The sequence below is a fragment of the Mus pahari genome, chromosome 3 (genome assembly GCF_900095145.1).
Source record: "Mus pahari chromosome 3, PAHARI_EIJ_v1.1, whole genome shotgun sequence".
NCBI classification, from domain to species: Eukaryota; Metazoa; Chordata; class Mammalia; order Rodentia; family Muridae; genus Mus; species Mus pahari.
The window spans coordinates 14,693,829-14,715,867 of record NC_034592.1 but is presented as its reverse complement, the minus strand read 5'-3'; the positions used below and the strand labels follow the sequence as shown (position 1 = coordinate 14,715,867).

The 22,039-nt window shown below is 53.1% G+C and overlaps 1 protein-coding gene across 3 annotated transcripts in view; it reads left to right on the top strand.

The window, feature by feature from the left end:
- The first annotated feature begins 4,896 nt into the window (after nucleotides 1-4,896).
- Nucleotides 4,897-22,039, top strand: part of Brd3 (bromodomain containing 3) — a 30,558-nt gene continuing 13,415 nt past the window's right edge. Inside the window, exons 1-6 of one of the 3 annotated variants that reach the window (XM_021192422.2) lie at nucleotides 4,897-5,072; nucleotides 16,137-16,444; nucleotides 17,333-17,470; nucleotides 18,378-18,525; nucleotides 19,241-19,455; nucleotides 21,152-21,523. In XM_021192422.2, coding sequence (XP_021048081.1) covers nucleotides 16,232-16,444; nucleotides 17,333-17,470; nucleotides 18,378-18,525; nucleotides 19,241-19,455; nucleotides 21,152-21,523 — 1,086 coding nt within the window. In that variant the 5' untranslated portion in view covers nucleotides 4,897-5,072; nucleotides 16,137-16,231. Of the gene's footprint in view, nucleotides 5,073-5,337; nucleotides 5,502-16,136; nucleotides 16,445-17,332; nucleotides 17,471-18,377; nucleotides 18,526-19,240; nucleotides 19,456-21,151; nucleotides 21,524-22,039 lie in introns of those variants that run through there. The other 2 variants (XM_021192423.2, XM_029536187.1) reach the window with 2 other exon arrangements.

Sequence of the window (22,039 nt, the reverse complement as noted above, 5' to 3'; positions counted from 1 at the left end):
GAGTTGAGGCAGGATAGAGACAAAGAAAGGCAGGGGGTGGGGGTGGCCAGGAACACTTGGAGAGGAGGGGAGAGGGGTATGGGGAGAGAAGGGACGGAGAGGTTGGGAGTCCGAGCCCCTGAATTCGTTCTTCTCTTTCCTGTAGACAGTGAACGTGTATGGTGTGCTGGCACTGCCCATAGGGCCTGTACACACAAGGCGAGTGTTCTACCACAGAGCTGCCAACCGCTTTCCACGTCTCATTTTTCTTTTCCGTGAATGGGTATATGGGTGTTTTGTTTGCATGTATGTCTGTTCATCTTGCAGATGTCTGGTACCCACGGCGGCCAGAAGAGGGCATGGGACAGTTGTGAGCTGCCACATGGGCACTGGGATAGAGACCCAGGTCCTCTGGAAGAGCTATAGTACTCTTAACCACTGAGCCATTTCTCTACCTTCCTTTTGTTTATTTGTTTTCATATAGGGTTTCTCTGTGTAGCCCTGGCTGTCCTGGAACTCACTCTGTAGACCAGGCTGGCCTCCAACTCAGAGATCCGCCTGCCTCTGCCTCCCGAGTGACAACACTACTCAGCTCTTTTTATTTTTGAGACAAAGTCTCACTAGGTCAAGCAATTTGGCCTTGAACTCTACAGCCCCGACAAGCGTTGCAATCCTCCTGCCTCAGCTTCTGAAGTGAGAGGATTTCAGGCCCATACCCTGGCTGAGCTGAGCTTGGTTCCATGTGTGAAAAGACCTTTGGTACTGGGTTTGTGTGAATGGCTTTCTATTTTGGGGACAGGAAAGCGATACAGCTCTGTTCCCAGCTCAGTTCCCTTGGGGCTCCCTTTTGTGAAAGAAGCATTTGTTTCCTCCTGGTGACAGTTTATCTCCTCAAGGTCAAACTGCAAGTGGTTTTTGCAGATGAAATCCACTCCCTCCCACCACAACTCAGGCGGCCAATGTCACTCACTGTGCAGTTTGCTTCCACTGTTACATGGGCACAGTGATCACCACCTCAGAAAACTGGTCCAATGGACTCTGGAGAGAAGGCTCAGCAGTTAAGAAAGCTTGATGCTCTTGAAGAGGATTGAGCTTGGGTTTCCAACACCCACATGCTGGCTCACAACCAGCTGTAACTTCAGTTCTAGGGGATCCGGTGCTCTCTTCTGAGTTCTCTGGGCACTAGACATGTGCATGCTGTGCACATATATACACACAAGCAGGCAAAACACCCACACACAGAAACAAAGATTTCTTTCTTTCTTTTTCTTGTGAGATAAGCTTTCTCTGTGTAGCCCTGGCAGTCTTGGAACTCTCTTTGTAGACTAGGCTGGCCTTGAACTCAGATCTACCTGCCTCTGCCTCTGAGTGCTGACATCACAGGCGTGCACCATATAACTGCCCAGAAAAATCAATGTTAAGAATAAAAAAACCAAACCAAAAAACGGCTCTAAGATTCACATAGTGCCTGGCATACCTCAAGCTGCCCAGGAATGACCAAGTTGTTAGGAACTCTCAGCTCCTCTCCAGATACTGTAATGTAAGGTCAGGCTGATTGAAGTTGGGAGCAGGAGCTAGAGTCTGACTTCAAAGCCAGGTGGGACCTATGGAGTATGGCATGAGCGGGGTGGATAAGGTGTGCAGGCAGAGGTTAGGGCACAGAAATGAATATTAATTCTTCCAATAGTTAAGAGTACACCTACTAGGTCTCATGAGCTATTAAAGGCCTTAGAAGTACAGAAGAAGATAGAAGATAGAAGACGACAAAGAGTGAGATGAGGTAGAGAGATGGGACTGAGAAGCAACGGCAGGCAAAGGCCGGATGCACCCTAGGCCTGCCTCACTGCACCCTAACCCTCCAGAAGCTGGAAGGGCCTACTTTTTTTTTTGTTTTGTTTTGTTTTGTTTTTCGAGACAGGGTTTCTCTGTGTAGCCCTGGCTGTCCTGAAACTACTCTGTAGACCAGGCTGGCCTCGAACTCAGAAATCCACCTGCCTCTGCCTCTGGAGTGCTGGGATTAAAGGCGTGCACCACCACTGCCCGGCATCAGGGCCTACTTTTATACCCTTGACAGAAGAGGAAGCATGCCAGTGAGATTAGGTGGTCACACTTCAGGCTCAACTTTGTTGTTGCTGGGGACAGCCAGGGAACCCAGAATCCCTCCCCAAGCTCATGCACTCCAGGAAGGGGCCTCAGCTCTTGCTCTGGGAATGGCCAGCTCAGGGCTCGGAAACTCAGAGGAGCTCTTTTGCATTCTCACACAGCTTAGTCTCTTACAGACGCAGACAGGCCCAGGAGAGGTGCTCCCTTAAGGCCTCCAGGACACTTGGACATGAGGGTAGTGTGGTGAGAAGGACATACTAGGCCTTGGAGACACCCAGATTCTTGTGAACTCCTAGGGGCATCTCAGTGAGAGGTCAGAAGCCAGCATGGACATGGCAGACAGCCTCAGGAAGCCTGGCACATGCCCATTGCCCTACAAGATCAAGCCTGGGTGCAGATCTTTTTGTGTGGGGGCTTGGAAGGTATATGCTAAAATCTTTAAAATGTATTTGAAAGACTGACTTCACATTATGTGGGTGTTTTACTTTTCCCAGTTGTTTATGTAAGAATGCTGTGTGCATGCCTAGTGCCCACGGGCTTCAGAAGAGGGTCAGTACTGGGAATGGAACCCAGACCCTCTGCAAGAGCAATAGGTTCTCTTAAGTCCACTGCCACCTCTTCAGCCCCAAGGGGCTTTTAAACTGGTGAGTCACTAAGCCGGTGAGAGATGCCTCAGGCAGTTGAGGAACTTGTGTCTAAACCTGGTGATCCCAGTTCAATCTCCAGGACTCATGTCTTAAGTGGCAGAAGGGGAGTGCCAGCTCTCACACTGTCTTCTAATCTCCACATGTGCTCTGTGCCACATATACACACGCACACACACGCACACGCGCACACACACATGCACATACACAGTTACATACACACGCACATACACAGTTACATACACACGCACACACATGCACGCAACACACACACATACACAGTTACACACATACACACGCACACACACGCACACGCACACACACGCACATACACACACGCACATACAGTTACACACATACACACGCACACACACACACGCGTGCACACACACACGCACACACACACACGCACATACACAGTTACACACAGTTACACATACAGTTACACACATGTACACAGTTACACAGACATACAGTCACACACACACACACACAGTTTTCTGGGTTTTGTTTAAAAAGTTAACTGGCAAGTCCCTTGTCCTAGTAGCCAGAGAGCTCAGTGTGTCCAGACAGGTGAGACCCAGATGGCAGGAATGATAATAGAACCTCCAAGGTGACTGCAGTTCTGCAAGCTCCCAGTCATGGCTTTGCCTGGGAGCCTGGGGTCAAGAGTATATATATATATATATATATATATATATATATATATATATATATTTTTAAAGATTTATTTATTTATTATATGTAAGTATACTGTAGCTGTCTTCAGACACTCCAGAAGAGGGTGTCAGATCTTGTTANGGNTGGTTGTGAGCCACCATGTGGTTGCTAGGATTTGAACTCTGGACCTTCAGAAGAGCAGTCGGGTGCTCTTACCCACTGAGCCATCTCACCAGCCCTGGGGTCAAGAGTTTAAGGACTCTAACTTAGAGTCTCCCAGATCTTGCTCTCCTACCCCGTGCAGGGCTTCCTTGCAGGGGCCACCTCGCCCCAGGGTGTGAGAAGCACCCATGCTGTAGGCCAAAGAGGCAGCAAGGAGAGCCTAGAGAGGCTCCAGTTTGTCCTCAAATCTCTTCCCAAGGACCCAGGGCTGTCACTTTGCCTTCTTGAGCCTGTTTCATTTTCAGGTACAGAACATATTTGTTGTGTACGTGTGTATGTGTATGTGTGTGTGTGTGTGTGTGTGTGTGTGGTATTTAATACCATAACCACCTGTGCATTTCCTGCATGCAGCAAAGTGCCTGCTCAACCAGAAATAAACTCAGTGACACCAGGGTCTTGGAATAGGTCCAGCTCACACCAGGAATTGGAACCCTGCATTGGCAGGTTCAGCGGGCACTGATGGAAAAACTTGTTTTGTTTGTAACGTTTTTGTTGGGGTCTATCACGCACCCACCTTAAGTTACAACTGGATAAAAAATGACTAACGTAGGCACCGTTGTAATTTTCACCAAAACCAAGATCTGAAGCGTAACCCCGACCTAACCCTTTCAAAAGGCAGAAAAAGGGCGGGACTTATCTCGTTCCTGTCTTTCCATAGGCACACGGGGACACACCGAGGCTCCAGAGAGGGAAAGTCGGCTTGGCACAGCCTGAAGCATCCTTTACTGGTGTCTAGCTTTGGAGAATTGGCGTTTTTCCAGAACCACAGATCAAGTCTCTCCCGGAGTCCCCCAAGTCTTCAACCCGCCCCAGGGCTTTGGGGCGGGACTGATCGCGACTCCTCCCTGGCAAGGACCGCCCTGCGCGCGCCCTCGCCAGGCTAATTAGGCACGCGGTTTGTTTACAAACACGGACTGGGGCCGGTGCGCGCCGCCCTGCTTGTGAGCCTTCGGGGCTTGAGAAAGGCCTCGGGGTGCCCGGGTAGTGACCCCAGGGTGCTAACTGTGTTCCCGCCTTTCCCACGCTTTCCTAGGCTTCTGGAAATCCGCCCACCAGTTCTTATTCTCTGCGTGTGGCTGAGAACGCAAGAGTGAAGGCGCGCGGGCCGGCCTGGGTTCCAGTGTCGCCTCGGGTCCTGGCGGGCAACCTCCCAGCCCCGCCCCCACGCGCCCCTAGGCCGGGCCCGCTGGAGGCCAGGTCGGCGGGGCGGGCGGCCGGGGGCGCGCGGGGCGGGGCACGGCGTGGCGCCGGCGGGGCCGGGACATGTAGTCCGTGCGCCTCGGCCTCCCCTGGGCGGCCCTGGCGCGAGCCCGGGCGCGGACTACGACTCCCGCCAGGCGCCGCGGCGTAGCGCATGAGCCCTGTACAACTCCGGCGCGTCTATTATGCTGCCGGGGCCGGCGAGCCAAAGAGGAGCCGGCCGCGCGGGCCGGGAGCAGACGGCGCTGGAGCCGCCTAGGCCAAGTACGCCTATTTCTCGTTTCCTGGTACACTCTGGGCGGCGGCGGCGGGGGCGGGGGCGACGGCGGGCTTGGCTGAGAGAACGCGGCCCGGAGCGCATGGTGCAGGCCTCCCGCGCGTCTCGGAGCCCGGGGCCGCCGCCTTTGTGCGCGGCCGCGATGCAACAAAGCGCGGCGGCCGCCTGCTCGGGGTCGCGGCGACTGCGCGGGCTCCGCTGCCCTCCGCCTTGCGCTGTGCGCCCGCGGCTTGCCGGTCGCCTCGGGCCGGACTGGGAGGCGTCGCCTTGGTCAGAGCGCCCAGCCTGGACTTGGCACAGCCCGCGCTCTCTGCGCCAGCCCTCCCTCACGGAAGGGATTTTTTTTTTCCTTTCCCCTTTTCCTCTGCCCGCCATCTTCCGAAGGGGACTGCCCGGAGGATGCGCGGCGCGGGAAGGTGCGCGCCGTGTGCCCAGGGTCGCTCTGGCGCCACTTAGGGCGGATCGTCGCGGGGCAGGCCAGGCTGGGCCTGGACACCGCTCGAGCCTTGCAAGTGGGGCAGCGGCGGCGTGGCTTGGGGGGCGGCGGCTGCATTTGCAGAGTTATGACCCAGGAGACGACTTTGCGCGCTTTCGAGTTACTGGATTATTGCAGCCAGGCCAGGAGGAAACCCAGTTCATGTTTTGAAATCTGCCTGAACGAGTACTTAATCCGGGCGAGGTCGATTCGGATTGAGGTGGGAGGGGTGGGGTGCACATCTTTTTCTTACTTAATGTATAACACGCAAGCTTGTTGGGTGAGGAATGCGCATCCCAAAGCCTCTCGTATGTAAGGTTCTTGAGGATTCCCGGTGAAAAATCCTGGCGGCTTGGGGAAGTTCTCTCCACCAGTTGCTGCGACGGGGGCAGGGCTAACGAGGAAGCCATAAACAGCCTTCTTGCCCTGGGGCGGGGGGGGGGTAAGGAGCGGGAAGGGGGCTCACTGAGAGCCGGGGTGGGGGGCATACCTTTGTGAGTTCATACTTTAGGACTCAGTTCTAAGGCTCAGCCCTTTACAATTTTGATCGAGAGCTTTCTACCTGAAATAAGTGCACAGCTGGTGTTTCTCTACCTTAAACTTAACTGTATAAGTTTGTGTCTCTGAGGTCATTCTTGTGTTCTTCAGTGGCTAACATGGGACTGGGTGCAGGAAGAGAAATGAGAGAATTGCAAGGGCTCAGGTCCTGTCCCCCTCACCCCATGAGGACAAGCTGGTTGTTGTCCCCCCCTTTTGTTTTGCACTTTCTTAGTGGCGTGCATTATTGGGGGGGGTCCCTGAAAGAGAGCTGAGATCTCTGCTGTGCTGCCTGAAGTGAGTTCCTCACAGGCTTTCCAGGGAAGGAAGGACTCCAAGGATCAAGCCCCAAGCCCCAGTGACCTTTTTTGAGTGGCCCTGAGTGTGGCCTCTCATTTGCAAATAGAGGCCTGTTTGCTGTTTGTTCTGTCTGAGGCCTTGATGTGCACTGTTGGCTATAGATCAGGAGAGGTGAGGTACAAGCCTGACAGTTCAGGAGGTGGGGATAATTTCTTCCTGACCTTGCTTATAAACTCTGGGTCCACTGCTTTAGCAAGGCACCAGGAATCTGTGGTGATCCAGTCCTAGCCCCACATCCGGGGACTTCAGGAGAGAGGCATTGAAAAGCTTTTGCAGGGTGGATGACCAGGGGGTGTGCCAATTCGTTCATTTCTCTACCTATATATCTATTTACTTTATTTTATTTTACTTTTAGGAGGTGCCAGGCTTATTTTCACAAAGAGTAACTGCTTTCTACAGTGCAGTATCCTGTTTTGGAAATGAGCTTATAATAAGGGATGGAACTTGTAAAAGTGCCCTCCTTCCCTTAGACGGTGAAAATGGGGGAGTGCTGAAAGGGAAGGCCCTGCCTGGCCTGCCTCTGCTCTGGCTTCTCTAAGCCTGGAGCTGTGCCCCCAGGGGCTCTCAGGGTTACCTTGTCCACTTCCTGGTTTACTGTGTCAGAGCCTTCCCAGGGGAGGGTGGCCCAAGGTCACAAGTGCTACCCACTGTTCAGATAAGTGGGGTTATCCAGATCTCACCTTAGAAGGAAGAGCCACGGGGAACTATGAGTGGGGAAACAGGATCCAGTGGAGACCTCCACGATTCAGAAGGTAATATGAAGTTAAGCAAGCAGTACTCCTTCCCACAGGACAGCCTTGAAGCTTGTGGAGTCCTCACAAAGCTATCCCCTGCACCTGGGGGCTGCTGTTTGCAGTTCATTTGACATGTGGTACCCTCTTTGTCTATTTGTGGTTACTGCTGCTCTATAGGACACCCAGCTGTCTTAGTGTTGGTGGGTTCTCTTGCAGGGGAATGTGCCCCATTGTCAGTGCTCACAGGTTGGTAGTCTCTTTGTAGGCCTCTGGGTTGGAGTAGATCTGGGTTCATGCTGTGTATGTGGCTCTAGCTCTGGTTCTGGCAGTTCAGTACTGTTGGCTCTGGTCTCTCTGTCTCCATATGGCCTGATGACCTTGACCTGGACATATATTTTGGGGAAGGGCCTCCCCACCCCCGCCCAGAGCCCCACAGAGGCTATCATATCCTAATAAGACGGGGACTGGAGAAGGAGGGGCTTCTAGCTGCTCAGAAGTGTCATGTGGATGCTGGGATGTCCAAGGGTCCCTAACCAACTCCCAGTGGCATTGGAAGTTGGGCTTCCTGACCCGTGTCTGGACATTTCCAGAAGTCATACCCAGACACTGTGTGTGACCTATAGAGGAGGATCCTGGTGGGATCTGTAGTCAGGTTTAGGTCATAGGCATTAACCACAGGTCTTAGGTGTGGGATGGCCTCAGCTGCTTGTGTACATTGTGTGAGTTCTGCTTGTATACCTGTGATAACTTGCTTGGGTGCAGTTGCATTGCATTGGGCACCCAACTCCTGCCATTGGACTTTACTGTGTCTCTGCTGTGCCTGCCCTATAGCCTATGGCAGAGATAGAGCTTACGGCAGAGAGAAGAGAAGTTGACTGAGCTCTTCAGGTAATGTCCTCCCCTAGATAGTGCAGCCTGATAGACTGAGGGTAAGGTGAGTTACCACTCAGCCCCTGGCTACCCACTAAATAGAGCTCTGGAGAGCTGACCCAGGGTCCAGGAGCCAGGGCAGATGCAGACCACGGGACTCAGGACAGGTGCCCTTGTGGTGCTTAGCATTCTTAGCTCTGCCTCAGTCTGGTTTTGGTAGATGTGGAGCATGTCTTTAGTGGTCTGAGAACAGGGCGTGGTGGTACCCCTGGGCTCCTGACCTTCTGACCACCTGATCATGTGTTTCTTATCCTTGTGGCCTCCCAAACCACATTTCTCAGCCTTCCTTCCTGTGTGGTCTAATGAAAGGGGTTCCTCCGGGCCTCCAGGTTGGATGAGGGAGGCACTTGGGGAGACACTTGGGAATAAGGGCTGATTGAGGCGGTGGCCTTCTCTTGCTCTTGGCTGACTGGCTGGGTGGGTGGAAGATGGAAGAGGTGGTAGTTGAGCCGCTGGGCTGTGAATAGTTGCATTGACCCTCCTGTCCTAGCCCCTGAGAGGAGGTGGAAAAGACAAGGTGGCAACCCTTGGGAACTTTGGTTGACACCCCTGAAAATCAGGCCTTGAGTTAGCCTTTTGTCATGCAGCCCAACAGGAGAGTGTTTCTTCCATGACCCAACATCCAGGTGCTGGGTGGGCCTGCTGCCCAGCTTTGTTCTGCAGTGTTCTGCTGTTCAGTGTAGTATCAGGCTTCCTGAGCCTTAGTGCATGATGGGCCACTTCAGGGGCTCCCTGCAAAGGTACTGGGACTCATTGTAAGTCCTGAGTGCATGAGTTACCTTCCCTCTGCAGGTTAAATGTCCTTAGAAGAGTGTAAGTGTAGGGTGACTACGCTGTGGTGATTCAGAGGCCAGTCTCCAGACGAAGAGAAGCTTAGTTTCCTTGGGTGGACTGCTGGGGTATGAGACACCAAGGCCTAAGAGCCTGGGGCTGTGGCGACAGTTGGAAGTAAGAGGTGTGGTGACTGGTGACAGCTGCAGCTACTGAGCCTTATGTGCCTTTCCATAGGACAGCCATGGGTTCAACAGAGCTGACCCTTCCTGGGATGGGGTGTGTTCTTTCAGAATTGAGTCTCCTGCCAGACAGGGCCAGGCAGCTGTTAGAAGCAGGTGTGATAAGACCAGGGTGAGCTTGGGGTGCTGGCTAGGGCTCCCTAGCAGGTGAAGGTCAGGCAGTGGTACTCAGGAGAGTCCACAGTGGCCAGGGAGGCCCCATACAGGCCCCTGTCTGCCTTGAGGCTCCAAACTGTGTTCTTCCCCAGGCCTCACTGTAATGAACAGTTGGCTCTGTCTGTCACAGAAGCTGGCCCAGCCCTAACAGATCTGTTTCCCCAGGCTTGGAGGGCCAACACTAGGGTGGCCCTTCCCAGGACACTTAGCTGGTAGGTATGCCAGTGTGAAGGCAGCAGCCTGCAGCACTGTTGAGAGAGTTCACGGGGACTGTGGTGAATCTAGGTAGATGGTTCTCTTGGATCCTGGCTCTGGCTCCTCCTGCCTGGGCCTCAATAATAGGTCTCTGTTGTCCACATCTGAGTGGCTCCTTAAGTTCATGGGATGCCCACCAATGTATTGGCACTAGCAGCAAGGACCTAGGGCTAAACTTGGACTACTAGGGTTCCAGGGACTCAGATACCCAGTGTAAGGAGGGACCCATTAATATAGGGTTCTCCAGCGCTATGGTGACTCCAGGGGAGTAAGAAGACTAGGCATGGAGATATGGCGAACTTGAGTATGGCTCTTGCTTATCACAAAAAAACAGCCTCTTTTTGTGGGTAGCAATGGAGACTAACTATGCAGAGCCCTAGCTGTCCTGGAACTTTCAATGTAGTCCAGGCTGGTCTCAAACTCACAGAGCTCCTCCTGCCTCTGCCTCTGTCTCCTGAGTGAGAAGGCATCTTGAGGCTGGTGGAGCAGTGTGTGGCCCGCTAAGGTCCTACACTTTTGAGTCCCCTGTTAAGATGTGGGCAGGCCCTGTATTGCTTTCTTTCTATTCTCATGACCCATGCAGCCTCGTCAACCCCTTCATTATCTGTGTCTGCGCTGCTTCCTCCCCGAATGTGCCCTGGGGCCACTTTTTGCAGATCTCAGCCATCCCCAGCTGTAAGTCCCTGAGCATGGCCCCTGCCTCTCCACCACTTAGACCTTTTGGAGTCTCTGGGAGCTGGAATGGCCCTGCTCCTTCCTGACTCTCCCACACACATGACCAGCCTTCCCTTCCCAGGGAGCTAGCCCTCAGAGTAGAGGCTTCTTCCCTGGGGTCCAAGAAAGGCTTCCCAGGCTAGATATGCTTCCAAAGTCTGGCAGCTGCCCAGGGGCTGCTTTGCTTCAGCGTTAGCATAGGGAAAGGTACTGTGTGCTCGCGTGAGTAGCTATGGAGCTGACCTTTGCCAAGCCTGAAGGCTGGGTTGTATGTAGTAGGTGCTGGCCCTCATGTCCTTTCTGTCCAGTAGTGCTTGCTTGGAGAGTGGGGAGACCTGAGCCCCACAGCTTGTAGGTTGACAAGAGAAAGCTCTTAAGTTGCATTGAACTTTCTGGGTGTTTTTCATGGTGATTAAAATTGCAGGCTCCTCCTACCCCCTCTGTATCTGTCCAGGGCCCCTGAGCCTTGGCCTTTCACCTTTGCTGACTTGTCCTTTGGACTTAAAGGCTGGATTTCTGCTTTCATTCTTCGGCCTGGGGAGGGGGGAGGTGTCCTGCCTGAAGCCATGCAGTGAGCCTGGGAACTCTGCAGGGTTAAGGCCTTCCCTTCCTGTCCTCTGTCCTGAGTGGGTTTGTAGGGGAGAGTGAATGGAGAGTTGGGACTCTAGGCCTTTCTTGCCTTTCCTTGGTGTGGTGAGGAGGCTGTCATCAGTGTAAGGTATGAGTTAGCTCCACACTTTCTGGGTGGCCCCCGCAGCATTCAGGTGTTCCTCCATCATCTCAATAGAGACGCTCCAGGTTTCCTCTGGTATTTGTGGGCCTCTGTGGTCTGTCTGAGTTTCCACATTGGGTGGTTTCACATCCTCTTGAGGCTAATACCTCCTCAGATGGACTTTCACACGTACTTGCCTGAGGTCTTGCCCATGGTAGGAGTCTTGTGCTGTCCTGGAGGCCCAAGTAAGGGGATTCCAGGGCTCTTGAGAAGTCAGACTCTGCAGAGTGGCAGGCGTGGGGAGGTGGGCCTCAGTGAGGGCTTAACCCTTGTTTTGTCCATGAGATACAGGTTCCATCTCTGTTGTGCCTGGCTGAAGCAGTAGCTGTGAGTATCAGTGACATTCTGCAGCTTCTGAAGACCAGTCTTTAGAAGGTTTGCCACTTCTGTGTCAGGATCAGCAGCAGGCAGGAGGGTGGCCCCTGGGGGCTGCTGCAGTAAAGAGCTGTCTGGCATTCATTGGCTGTCAGTGGGGCTGGGTGGTCAATGCCGTGCCCCACCAGCTAGCTGCTTTACTGTGTGAGGCTCTGCCATCCTGTGTGTGCACCTCTTTGGACTGGCATCTAGAGGACTGGTTTCCAGACCCATGGGTACCAAATATGCAGGACCATCTATCTGCACCTCAACCACAGAGCAACCCCAAGGCACCCTAGAGCCCCTCATGCCTTTTCTGGAGGCAGGTGGGGCTCGGGAGATTTTGTGGGTTAGAAATGCCCTGAAGTCTCTTTGGTGTTCTTCGTTAGCTCTAGTCCTAGCTAGCCTAGTCCTAGCTAGCCTACCCGAGGCCGTTGCTCCCTGCCTCAGCTTTTTGAAGGAAGTGGTCCTCAGGTCTCACTGTTGCTGCCGGGGAAGTCTGATTTGTCCAGACCTCCATCTGTCTTCTGCTTCTTGCATCATGCCATCAGGCTCCAGATATTCTGATTCATGGACTGTGCAGTGCAAGCCCCTAAGAGAAAAGAAGCATGTGCCTCTCCAGTAAGGGTTTCAGCAAACATGTTCAAGGCACATGCTCAGTCCTGTGGGCTCAGTCCTGAGTAGCACACCTTAACCCAAGCCTGCTTCCTGAATTACAGAATGGAGCCTGGAGGGCAAAGCAAGGGGATCCAGAGGTCTGTATGAAAGTTGGCCCCAGGGGCTGGTGAGATGGCTCAGTGGGTAAGAGCACCCGACTGCTCTTCCGAAGGTCTGGAGTTCAAATCCCAGCAACCACATGGTGACTCATAACCATCCGTAACAAGATCTGACTCCCTCTTCTGGAGTATCTGAAGATAGCTACAGTGTACTTATAATAAATAAATAAATCTTAAAAAAAAAAGAAAGTCGGCCCTGGGTACCACAACCTTCCTTCTGCAAGATCACTGCCCTTATTCAAAAGCTCTTAGCAACAGGCCCTTGACCATTTGGCCTCCCCCAACCACAGAAGGTGATGTTTGATTGGGGTGTTCCCTTAGGCCTGGGGCTAGGGATCTGCATGGGAGGACTCTCATCCCTGTAGAGTAAGTACTGTGTCCACTAGTTTAGCAGTCAAAACATGTGACCCAACAAGAGGTAGATCATAGGATCAGCCAGCCTGAGCTACATAGTGAGCCAAAACAAAAAAAGGAAGGAAGGGTTAGAAGCCTCAGCTGCTCCCCAAGCCTCCATCCTGATGAGCAGTTCGGATCCACCATGGGGTCAGAAGGCCGCTCCTCTTCTGGGTGGTGGCCTTTAACCACACCTTTAATCCCAGCATTGGTAGGCAGAGTCTGAGTTTGAGGTTGGCCTGGCTTACAGAGCCAGTTCTAGACTACACAGAGAAGCCATGTTTTTGGGGGGAAAAAAAAACATACAGAGAGAGGGGTGAGGGGAAGAGTGGGAGAGAGCTTGAGCAAACAAGCTGCTTCTCCCGTGGGAAATGGCTTTCAAGGAGGTCCATGACTCTCCTTTCTTCTCAGGTTCTGGTGTCTGGTTCACTCAGCACTGCTGTCTGGTTGGTTGAGGGTTGCTAGGCATTGATGAGGGAAGGTCAGGCTAGGCTTACAGTGGACCCTGCAGCCCAGGCATGCCAGACTGAGTGTTCTTTGAAGGGGAGTATGTGAACATCTGACTTAGTCCCTAGGGATGGGACTGAGTCAGATGTCCACCTAGGCCAGGGAGCTTAGGTCCTTAATGGTTGGGATCCTATCTCTTAGCCTCTGTCTCTAGTGGTCCTGGGAACTAGGCATCAGAGCTCTCCCACAGTCCCCGAACCGCACCCTGCTGTCACCCTGCTCGTCTCCATCCTAGGCATTAGGGCACCTTTAGGAGGTAGGTTCCAGGACCTGGGTATGGAGAGGACTATGACCATCTGCCTTCCTCAGAGGCGGCCTTTCTGCAACCTCAGCCCTTTCAGTGTGATGGGTCCCCCAGGTCAGATTCATTCTCATGACCTGGCTCTCCAGACCTACACAGTAGCAGGACCAGCCTTTGTTCCTAGGAATCTCATAAACTATATGAGAGCATCAGCTTCCAGTCCTACACTGGCCATGGCCAGCTTGTGTTGCCTGAGCCCTGAGTGCTTAACTCCAAGCTGACGGCCCCATGGGAGATAAAGGACACACCATGAAGCTTTCAGGTAGCAAGAATGAATTACAACATCCACCCGGCAACCTCATGCTGTTTAGGTTTCTGTAAGTTCCAAGGAGGCCTTGAGAGCACGAGTCTACTGAAGGCCAATGGGGCTACAGCAGCTACACGTTCCAGGGCCCTGTCGCCTCAGGCTCCCTTGGTTAGTGTGGAGTTAGGAGAGTTTTGAACCTACAAATGACTTGATCCATTTTAGCAAGGTTACCTCCTTCGTGTAGGGCCTGACAGTCTGATGATCCCAGTGAGAAGTGTGAAGGGAGAAATGACATCCTGGTGGGTAGACAGCCCAGGCTTATGCCTTGGTAGCCTTTGGTCTACAGGGGAGGGAGGACATAGCTTCATGGCTGTTGGCCCAGGTTGGAGGGCTGCTTTCCCCCTGGGGCTGTGTGTGCTAGGTGTGGTGATTCTAGGGCCTGTGAAGTGGCACACTGTGGGTACTGAGGATACCTGGAGAGTCTCAGCGCAGATACGACTGGCACCCCAGATGCTCAGAAGCACTTTCTGAATACAGGGTGGGCAGTAAGAGTGGCTTGGCTGCTGACACATGTCTGATGTACCCTGAGCTGCGGTGGAGGGAGTGGAACCTGCTGAGAGTCTACGACACCACATGTTTAGCACCCAGCCTTCTCCAAAAGAGCTTCAGATTGCAGCATTTACAGTCTTTGTGGTGAGACTTTAAGGTCCCTCAAGTGATCTGAGGACCACTGGTCCTAGAGTAGACTGGACATCTCACCTCTGGGTGTCCCTTTGAACCAATGCTGTGTGATAAGCAGAAGCACATAGGAAAGTCTGGAAGACACCAGGTTCACAGATAGGCCCCACGTGCAGTGTGGAACTCATGCTAAGCCTTCACCAGTGGAAGTGGGTTCGGAGTACACACACAGTGCTGCCCGGCTTTCTCCTTGGGAGATAGCTGCTAAGCTCTTGCAACTATCCTAGGGACAGATCTGACTGAGGGCATCAAAGGACTGAAGAAAGGACAGGCAGACAAGAAAATAGCTGGAAGTCAGGTGGGCTGGGCCCTTTGAGGGAGAAGCTGTAGCACCCTGGAAAGTCAGCATGTTTGTTGTGGACGGTTGAACAGGCAGGTGGGGTTGTCGCAGGCTTTATGATACATGGCTGGGTCGAGGACACGGGTTTAGGTACTGTAAGAGAGTGACTTAAGTATCTGAGGGAGAAGGTTTTCTGTACACACGGACGAGAAGACGGCTTGGATACTCCTCTTCTGAAGGAGTGGGTATGGCTTTGCCTCCGCCAGGGGTCTTAGGCTGTGGTTGTGCCTATGTCAGCAGCACACACTTGGGTTTTCTGCTACCTCCCACAGGCTGCAAGGGATTTGAGTGTTGGGGTAATGGTATATGTTCCTGTAAGGCACCCCTGTTGTAGCCCCTGACAGCGTGCCCTTCTCATAAAGTACACAGTAGTCTTACTTCATGCTGCCTCTACTTTTGTTTTTCGACTGTGTAGCCCTGGCTGTCCTGGAACTCACTTTGTAGACCATACTGGCCTCGAACTCAGAAATCCGCCTGCCTCTGCCTCCCGAGTGCTGGGATCAAAGGCGTGCGCCACCACGCCCGGCTTGGAACTCACCTTATAGACCAGCCTGGCCTCGAACTCAGAAATCCGCCTGCCTCTGCCTTCCGAGTGCTGGGATTAAAGGCGTACACACTGCCTCTACTATTACAACACCCTCATGGTAGAGTTTGTGCTGTGTGGTGCCCCAGCATCCGTGCTGAGCAGCAGGGACACTATGCAGTGGAGGTGCGCTAGAAGAGCTCTAGCAGGCCTCTGTGGAGCAGGGACACCCTGCATGCTACCAGGATTGTACATTACCCTTGCTTTTCTCGTGGTCCTGGCTTCTCATGTATTTGCAGAACTGTCGTGAACAGCTCTGAATGTGGTCAGCATTTCTGACATCTAGACTAGGGGATTATGAAGTGGCAGAATGTATCGTGTTCAGGGACTGAACACACAGGTGGGATATAGAAGAGGACCACAGGTTGGGTTCACCCCCTTTCACCATTCTGATTGGATGAGGGACAGGCATGTCACAGCCTGCCACCATCACAAACCCCAGCTGGTTCTCCTGGTTACATTAGAACCTCATGCCATGCCCTGCTCAGGGCCCCAACTCTGTGCTAGGTTTAAGTCTGCAAACTTCAGTTGTTGCTCATCTCTTAGCTAAGCTGTTGGATACATGTTGTTCTCTAAGCCTGAATTGTTCAAAACATAGCCACAGCCCAGTAGTTAAGGGTCTGGTAGAATTGAGCCAGTCCCAGTCACTCAGGGTGGCTGGGAACTGAAAGTAACTTGGTCCTTCGTATTCTCCCCGCCCCCTTTTCTGGGAGCTGGTGACTCATGCATTTTTCCCAGGTAGAAGAGCCACGGCTAGGGTGGCTCTGAGGAATGCCACAGCTACGCATCAAGGTGGTAGGGGAGGCTGTGTCCTTGCTCGGGTGGAGGCTCTAAGTGATAGATAGCTTCTCTGCTTTCTTCTGCAGGTGCCTGATTGGGCCCAGCAATGGGATGCCAAGCCTCTACGAGGAGCGCCTCTTTGAGCTGCTGCTGTGACAGCAAGTGACTAAGCTGCCAGAGGATGTCCACTACTACAGCGGCTGCCCCCACGGGGATCCCGGCTGTCCCGGGCCCTGTGAACCCTCCCCCACCTGAGGTCTCCAACCCCAGCAAGCCCGGCCGAAAGACTAACCAACTGCAGTACATGCAGAATGTAGTGGTGAAGACACTCTGGAAACATCAGTTTGCCTGGCCTTTCTACCAGCCTGTGGATGCAATCAAGCTGAACCTGCCTGTGAGTGGCCCTTAGCCCACTCCTGGAAATCCTGCCCAAAGGTGGTGTCTGAGATATAGTAGGTGCTGCCTCAGAAGCCAGCGGTCTGGCAAGGTGGTTGCCCCTAGTACAAGAAATGGGGAGAACCTACAGCCTCCATGGTGAAAGAATACAAGGAAGGGGCTAGAGCAGCGGGTCTCGGGGGCAAACAACCCTTTTACAGGGGTCACCAGAAAACAGATATTCATACATGGTTCATAATAGCAAAAGTTTAGCTATGAGGTAGCAAGGAAAATGATTTTATGGCTTGTGTGTGTGTGTGTGGGGGGGGAATCACCATGATATGAGGCACTGTATTAAAGGGTCACAGCATTAGAAAGATTGAGAACCACTGGGCTGGAGGATGTTGGGGCCCAGGGCAGAGGGCCACTCAAGTCTTTATTTCTTGCGCTAGGGTCTCTGCCTCTGGCCACTTGCCGTGCTTACTTAACAGTCAATGCCTGGTGTTCGGCATCTTCCAGATGACAGTCCTTTCAGTGCACACTTAGATTTATCTGAGCACAAATGGACATACCTGAACAGCTGTAATGAGAAGTCCTGTACAGGAACTTTATACCTTTGCTTCTGTGCACACCTTGGTCCCTGGACACCTGTAGGTTTAGAATCAGAGGGAGTTTGGCTCTCTCTGCATGTGGGCCGCTCAAGCTCTGCCCCAGCTAGAGAAACCTGTGGGGACAGGTTTGGTAAGAGTTTGCCAAGGAGGACTGGTCAAGAGTCTCCTCAGACCACGTGGCCCTCCTGCTCTCGGGCCCCTGGGACCCAGCTGGCGGGGGAGGACTTTGCTGTTCTTGGGAAGTGTGAGAGTAACATTGGCTATATGAGTAACACTTCTGAACATCTCTTTCCTAGGATTATCATAAAATAATAAAAAACCCAATGGACATGGGGACTATCAAGAAGAGACTAGAAAATAATTATTATTGGAGTGCCAGTGAGTGTATGCAGGACTTCAACACCATGTTTACAAACTGTTATATTTATAATAAGGTGAGACACAAGTCACGGGGCTCCAAAGCTGCTTGAGGGAGCAATTTCAGCACTGGGGGGGCTCAGGTCCATGGTATGACTATGATGACCTGTGAGCCTAGGCCCTCTGCCAGGGTTCTCAGGCTCACAGTAGGCAAACCCTAGCATTCTGTGGTCAGTGAGTTCCTGTGCCATTTTAGTGGTCTGCTGGGGGTCAGTGGAAACTGGACAGCTTCCAGAGGATACTGACACAGTTCACAGGCTCTGTCCCAGGTCCCCAACCTTAGGAACCCTAAAAGTGCAAAAGTAGGGGTTCAGCCTACCATCAGGAGGAGAGGCAGTTAAGTAGGCTGAGACCTGTGGGCAGCCACCCAAGCTGTTACACAAAGCACTTTGACTTGGAACTTCTGCAAAGTGGTCAGTGCTGGAATGAATGGCCAGAGTCACAGGGGACCCAACTTGGGGATTTGGTCTCTTAGCTTCGTGAATGCAGGAAAGGTGTTACTGTCAAGCTGTAGAAACTTCTTTTCTCTTCTGGGTGAAGGCTGTTTTGTTTTTTTGTTTGTTTGTTTGTTTTTGTAAAGATTATTTATTATATGTAAGTACACTGTAGCTAACTTGAGACACACCAGAAGAGGACATCAGATCTCATTACGGGTGGTTGTGAGCCACCACCTGGTTGCTGGGATTTGAACTCGACCTCCGGAAGAGCAGTCAGTGCTTTTACCCACTGAGCCATCTCTCCAGCCCCATGAAGGCTGTTTTTATACTTTGCATTCTTCTCAGATCTTCCAAATTGAAAAATAATCTTGTCCTCCCTCCATGACAAGTCTCTTAACAAAGTGCTTTCTTGAACCCTAACCCACAGTGTTGTTTTGCAAGTGCACAACTCCTTTCCCAGTGAGTGACCTGGGTTCTCTGTCTTCAGCCCACAGATGATATAGTGCTAATGGCCCAGGCCTTAGAGAAAATCTTTCTGCAGAAAGTGGCCCAGATGCCTCAGGAGGAAGTTGAACTATTGCCCCCTGCTCCAAAGGGCAAAGGCCGGAAGCCAGCTGCAGGAGCCCAAAATGCAGGTAAAAGAAGGCAGGCAGGCAGGCAGGCAGGGAGGGAGGGAGGGAACACAGGCGTTCTCTGCTGAGGCTGTGAGTGGAGGGGTTGCTGGGGCTCCTCTGATCCCTCTAAGTTTTGACTGTTGTCTGACAGGTAGGACAGGTGTCATAAGCTTGGCGTGTGGTGTGTCCTTAGCTGTATCTGAGAGGTGGCCTGCCTGGGCCAGAGAGGATATCTCTGTAGCTGCTGTCACGTCTGTCCGTCCCCCCACATTTTACACCTGTTTTTATTGATCTTAGCATTGGCTTGGCTTGGCTTGGCTTGACTTGCTGCCTGGTTTAGAGGAGTTGCTCTCTTGGCTGGAGAGTCAAGGTGATCCTTATCTAGAGTGCTGGGCCCATCTGGGGGGCCAACCACGTCTGAGAATGGGTATTGATTAGAGATGTGTCAGATAGAATCACTGACTGGGCAGGGGTGGCTGAAAGGGAGCTAGGTGTGAGGATGGCTGGATCCTGGGTCGTCAGTTAGTTAGCTATAGACCCAGAGCTGGCTAACTCAGTGAACAGTGTCCAGGCAACAGGGTCAAGTCCTACCCCAAGGATAGGTAGAGAGACTCTTCTAGCTAGGGTGTCTTGGTCCATCCCAGAAGGCCGTAGTGCTATGGCTGGATGGCATGATCTTAGATGCTTCTGGAAATACAGAGCCTACTGAATTGAGCTCCGTGTCCTTGCCTTGAAGGTTCACAACAAGTGGCAGCTGTGTCTTCGGTCTCCCCAGCAACCCCCTTCCAGAACATACCCCCCACCGTATCCCAGACACCCGTCATTGCCGCCACCCCTGTACCAACCATCACTGCAAATGTCACGTCAGTTCCAGTCCCCCCACCTGCTGCACCACCTCCTCCTGCGACACCCATCGTCCCTGTGGTCCCTCCCACACCGCCTGTAGTCAAGGTGAGCTTCCCCAAGGCCTGCATAGCTATCTGGTGAGGAAGTCATTTGGGGGGGTCCAAGCTCCCTAAAGTTTCTGAAGCAGGGGCAGCTCTGGGGCAGGTGGGAGCTCTGCTGTCTTTCCAGGTCCAGCTGTTTGGAAAGGTTTTCTGCACAGACAAGAAGACCGAGGCTCAGGGGTGGAGGTCACATGGCTGGTGCTGGCCGAGCTGGACTTGCACCCAAGCTTCTTTGGCCTGGTTGGGGAAGGTGGAGAAGGTGTGGGCAATAGTGAGAGCAGTATGGGTCAGATCATCTCTGGTCATCTCTAAGGGGGTGATGGCCAGTGACACCAGCCTGGATTCGTAGGGGCCTGCACAGTTGTCCCTTGTTTGCTGGGCGTTTCCACAGTGGACACTGTCCTGCTCTGGCCAGGCCCTACTTGGGCATAGGTGGAGTGGAGACTGTGAGGTGTGGGGTTGACCAGGCCTATTAAGTCTCCACTTTAAGTAGGGCCCACAGCAGGCACTCATGTGTGTTATCTTCTTCAATTTGATCCTCACAGCGACCCTCTGGGGCAGGCAGTAGTCCCCTCTCTTACAGATGAGGAAACGGGCGCTCAGGGGTTAAATGGCTCTCCCAAGGTAAAATGCCACCTCCGTTGCCTTCCCTCCCCCTGTGGCCTTCACTGCCTGCACTTCCCGGTGGCGCGCCTGGCCAGGCTGTTTGCCACATCGAGTTTGCCCTCCCACCCCAGGTCCTATGCAGCTCGTGCTTGGTGCTTGCCATCCTGTAGGTGTCCATCAAATGTTTTTGGATGGCCAGCTTGTGCCCCTGTCAGCCTGAGGGTGGCAGCTTGGCTGGGGAAATAACTAGGGGGCTGTCCACGGCAGGTTCTGTTGCTGTCATCTGGCCAAGCAACTCAGAGGAACCCGCTGAGCAGGTCTCAGTATATACCGAGTCCTGTTCCTAATTCAGTGGCCATACCTATTTGTTGGGCTCTTCAGGCTGTGGCAGAGACCCCTTTACCCCCTCAGGTCCCTTGGCAGAGACTACATGTGTGTCTGCTATGAGCAGTCAGCTCCACGCGCACCCGTGGAAGGCTGTGACACCTTCTGGGCCCTCTGTACTGCCTGTGCCTTCCAGATAGAGTCCTGATCCGTCCATGCCTACAGCCCTTGGAGTCTCTTGGCCTCTAACTGCTGTGGCTGCTTCATGTCTCCTGGTCAGGCTGCCCCCACCCATCTAGCCTGGAATGCTCCTCCTGCCTCCCCTCCTTCTGCTCGATTTGTGTCTGTCCTTGAAGCACCTGCTCAGGGCCTGGTTTGGCACTTTCTTCTTGGTCTTTAAAGCAGGGAGTTCCTGTCCCTGGCACCAGTCTATGGTGCTTCTTAGATGTTGGGTGAATTCCCTGTAGCTCCTCATGCTGCTCAGGTCAGTGGCACGCTCACCCACCTGGATGGCTGAATCCTCAGGGCTGACAGGGAGAGTCTGAGCCTCACCACGGCCAGCTGTGTGACCTTGGGCCCTGGGCCTGGCCCCTCTGAGCCTCGGTGTCTTCTGTACTGTGGGGACAGCTGAGAAGGAAACAAGACCCTGCATGTGGTCGCTAGCTTGGCACCTGGCAGGCGGTCTGCACTCTGGAGGTGTAGCAGCCATGTGACACATCTCCCTGTGCACTTCCTTGTTGCTGGAGTTCACTGGTACTTTGTTGTCACAGAAAAAGGGCGTGAAGCGGAAAGCAGACACAACTACACCCACAACGTCCGCCATCACTGCCAGCCGGAGTGAGTCTCCCCCGCCACTTTCAGAGCCCAAGCAAGCCAAGGTAGTGGCCCGAAGGGAGAGTGGGGGCCGCCCCATCAAACCTCCCAAGAAGGACCTAGAAGATGGTGAGGTCCCACAGCATGCGGGTAAAAAGGGAAAACTGTCCGAGCACCTGCGGCACTGTGACAGCATCCTCCGGGAGATGCTGTCCAAGAAGCATGCTGCCTATGCGTGGCCCTTTTACAAGCCAGTGGACGCGGAGGCGCTGGAGCTGCATGACTACCATGACATCATCAAGCATCCCATGGACCTCAGTACAGTCAAAGTAAGTGGGCTGTGCCTGTGCCAGAGTCAGTCGGCTCTTCATGGCCCTGGTAGCCCTGCTTGGCTGAGCTGCACACTGAGACCTCCTGCTGGTCCTGTTCTGCTGGTGCCTCTTGTCCCTAAGAGCTGGGCCTGCTCACACTGGACCTCGGGGACCAGGACCTGTTAGTTTCTGAGTCTGCACCTCCATTGTCATTTATTCTGGTGGAACATAGAGCAGTAGTTCAGTTCTTTCTGTCCCCCAGTTCCGTATCACCAGAAGGGGGCTCTTAATAGTGTCTGCTTCAGAGACTATAATGCAGAGGCAGGTAGATCTCTTATAAGTTTGAGACTTACAGCCTGGTGTGCAAAACAAGTTACAGGACATTCAGGGCTACACAGAGAGGCCCTGTCTCGAACCCCTGATGTATAGGTACATCACAGCAGAGATGGGGAGTCTGGTGGCCAGCAGAGTGGCCATCTTTGATCTTGGCCTTCACGTAGACAGGGAAAAAAAAAAAAAAAAAAAAAAAAAAAA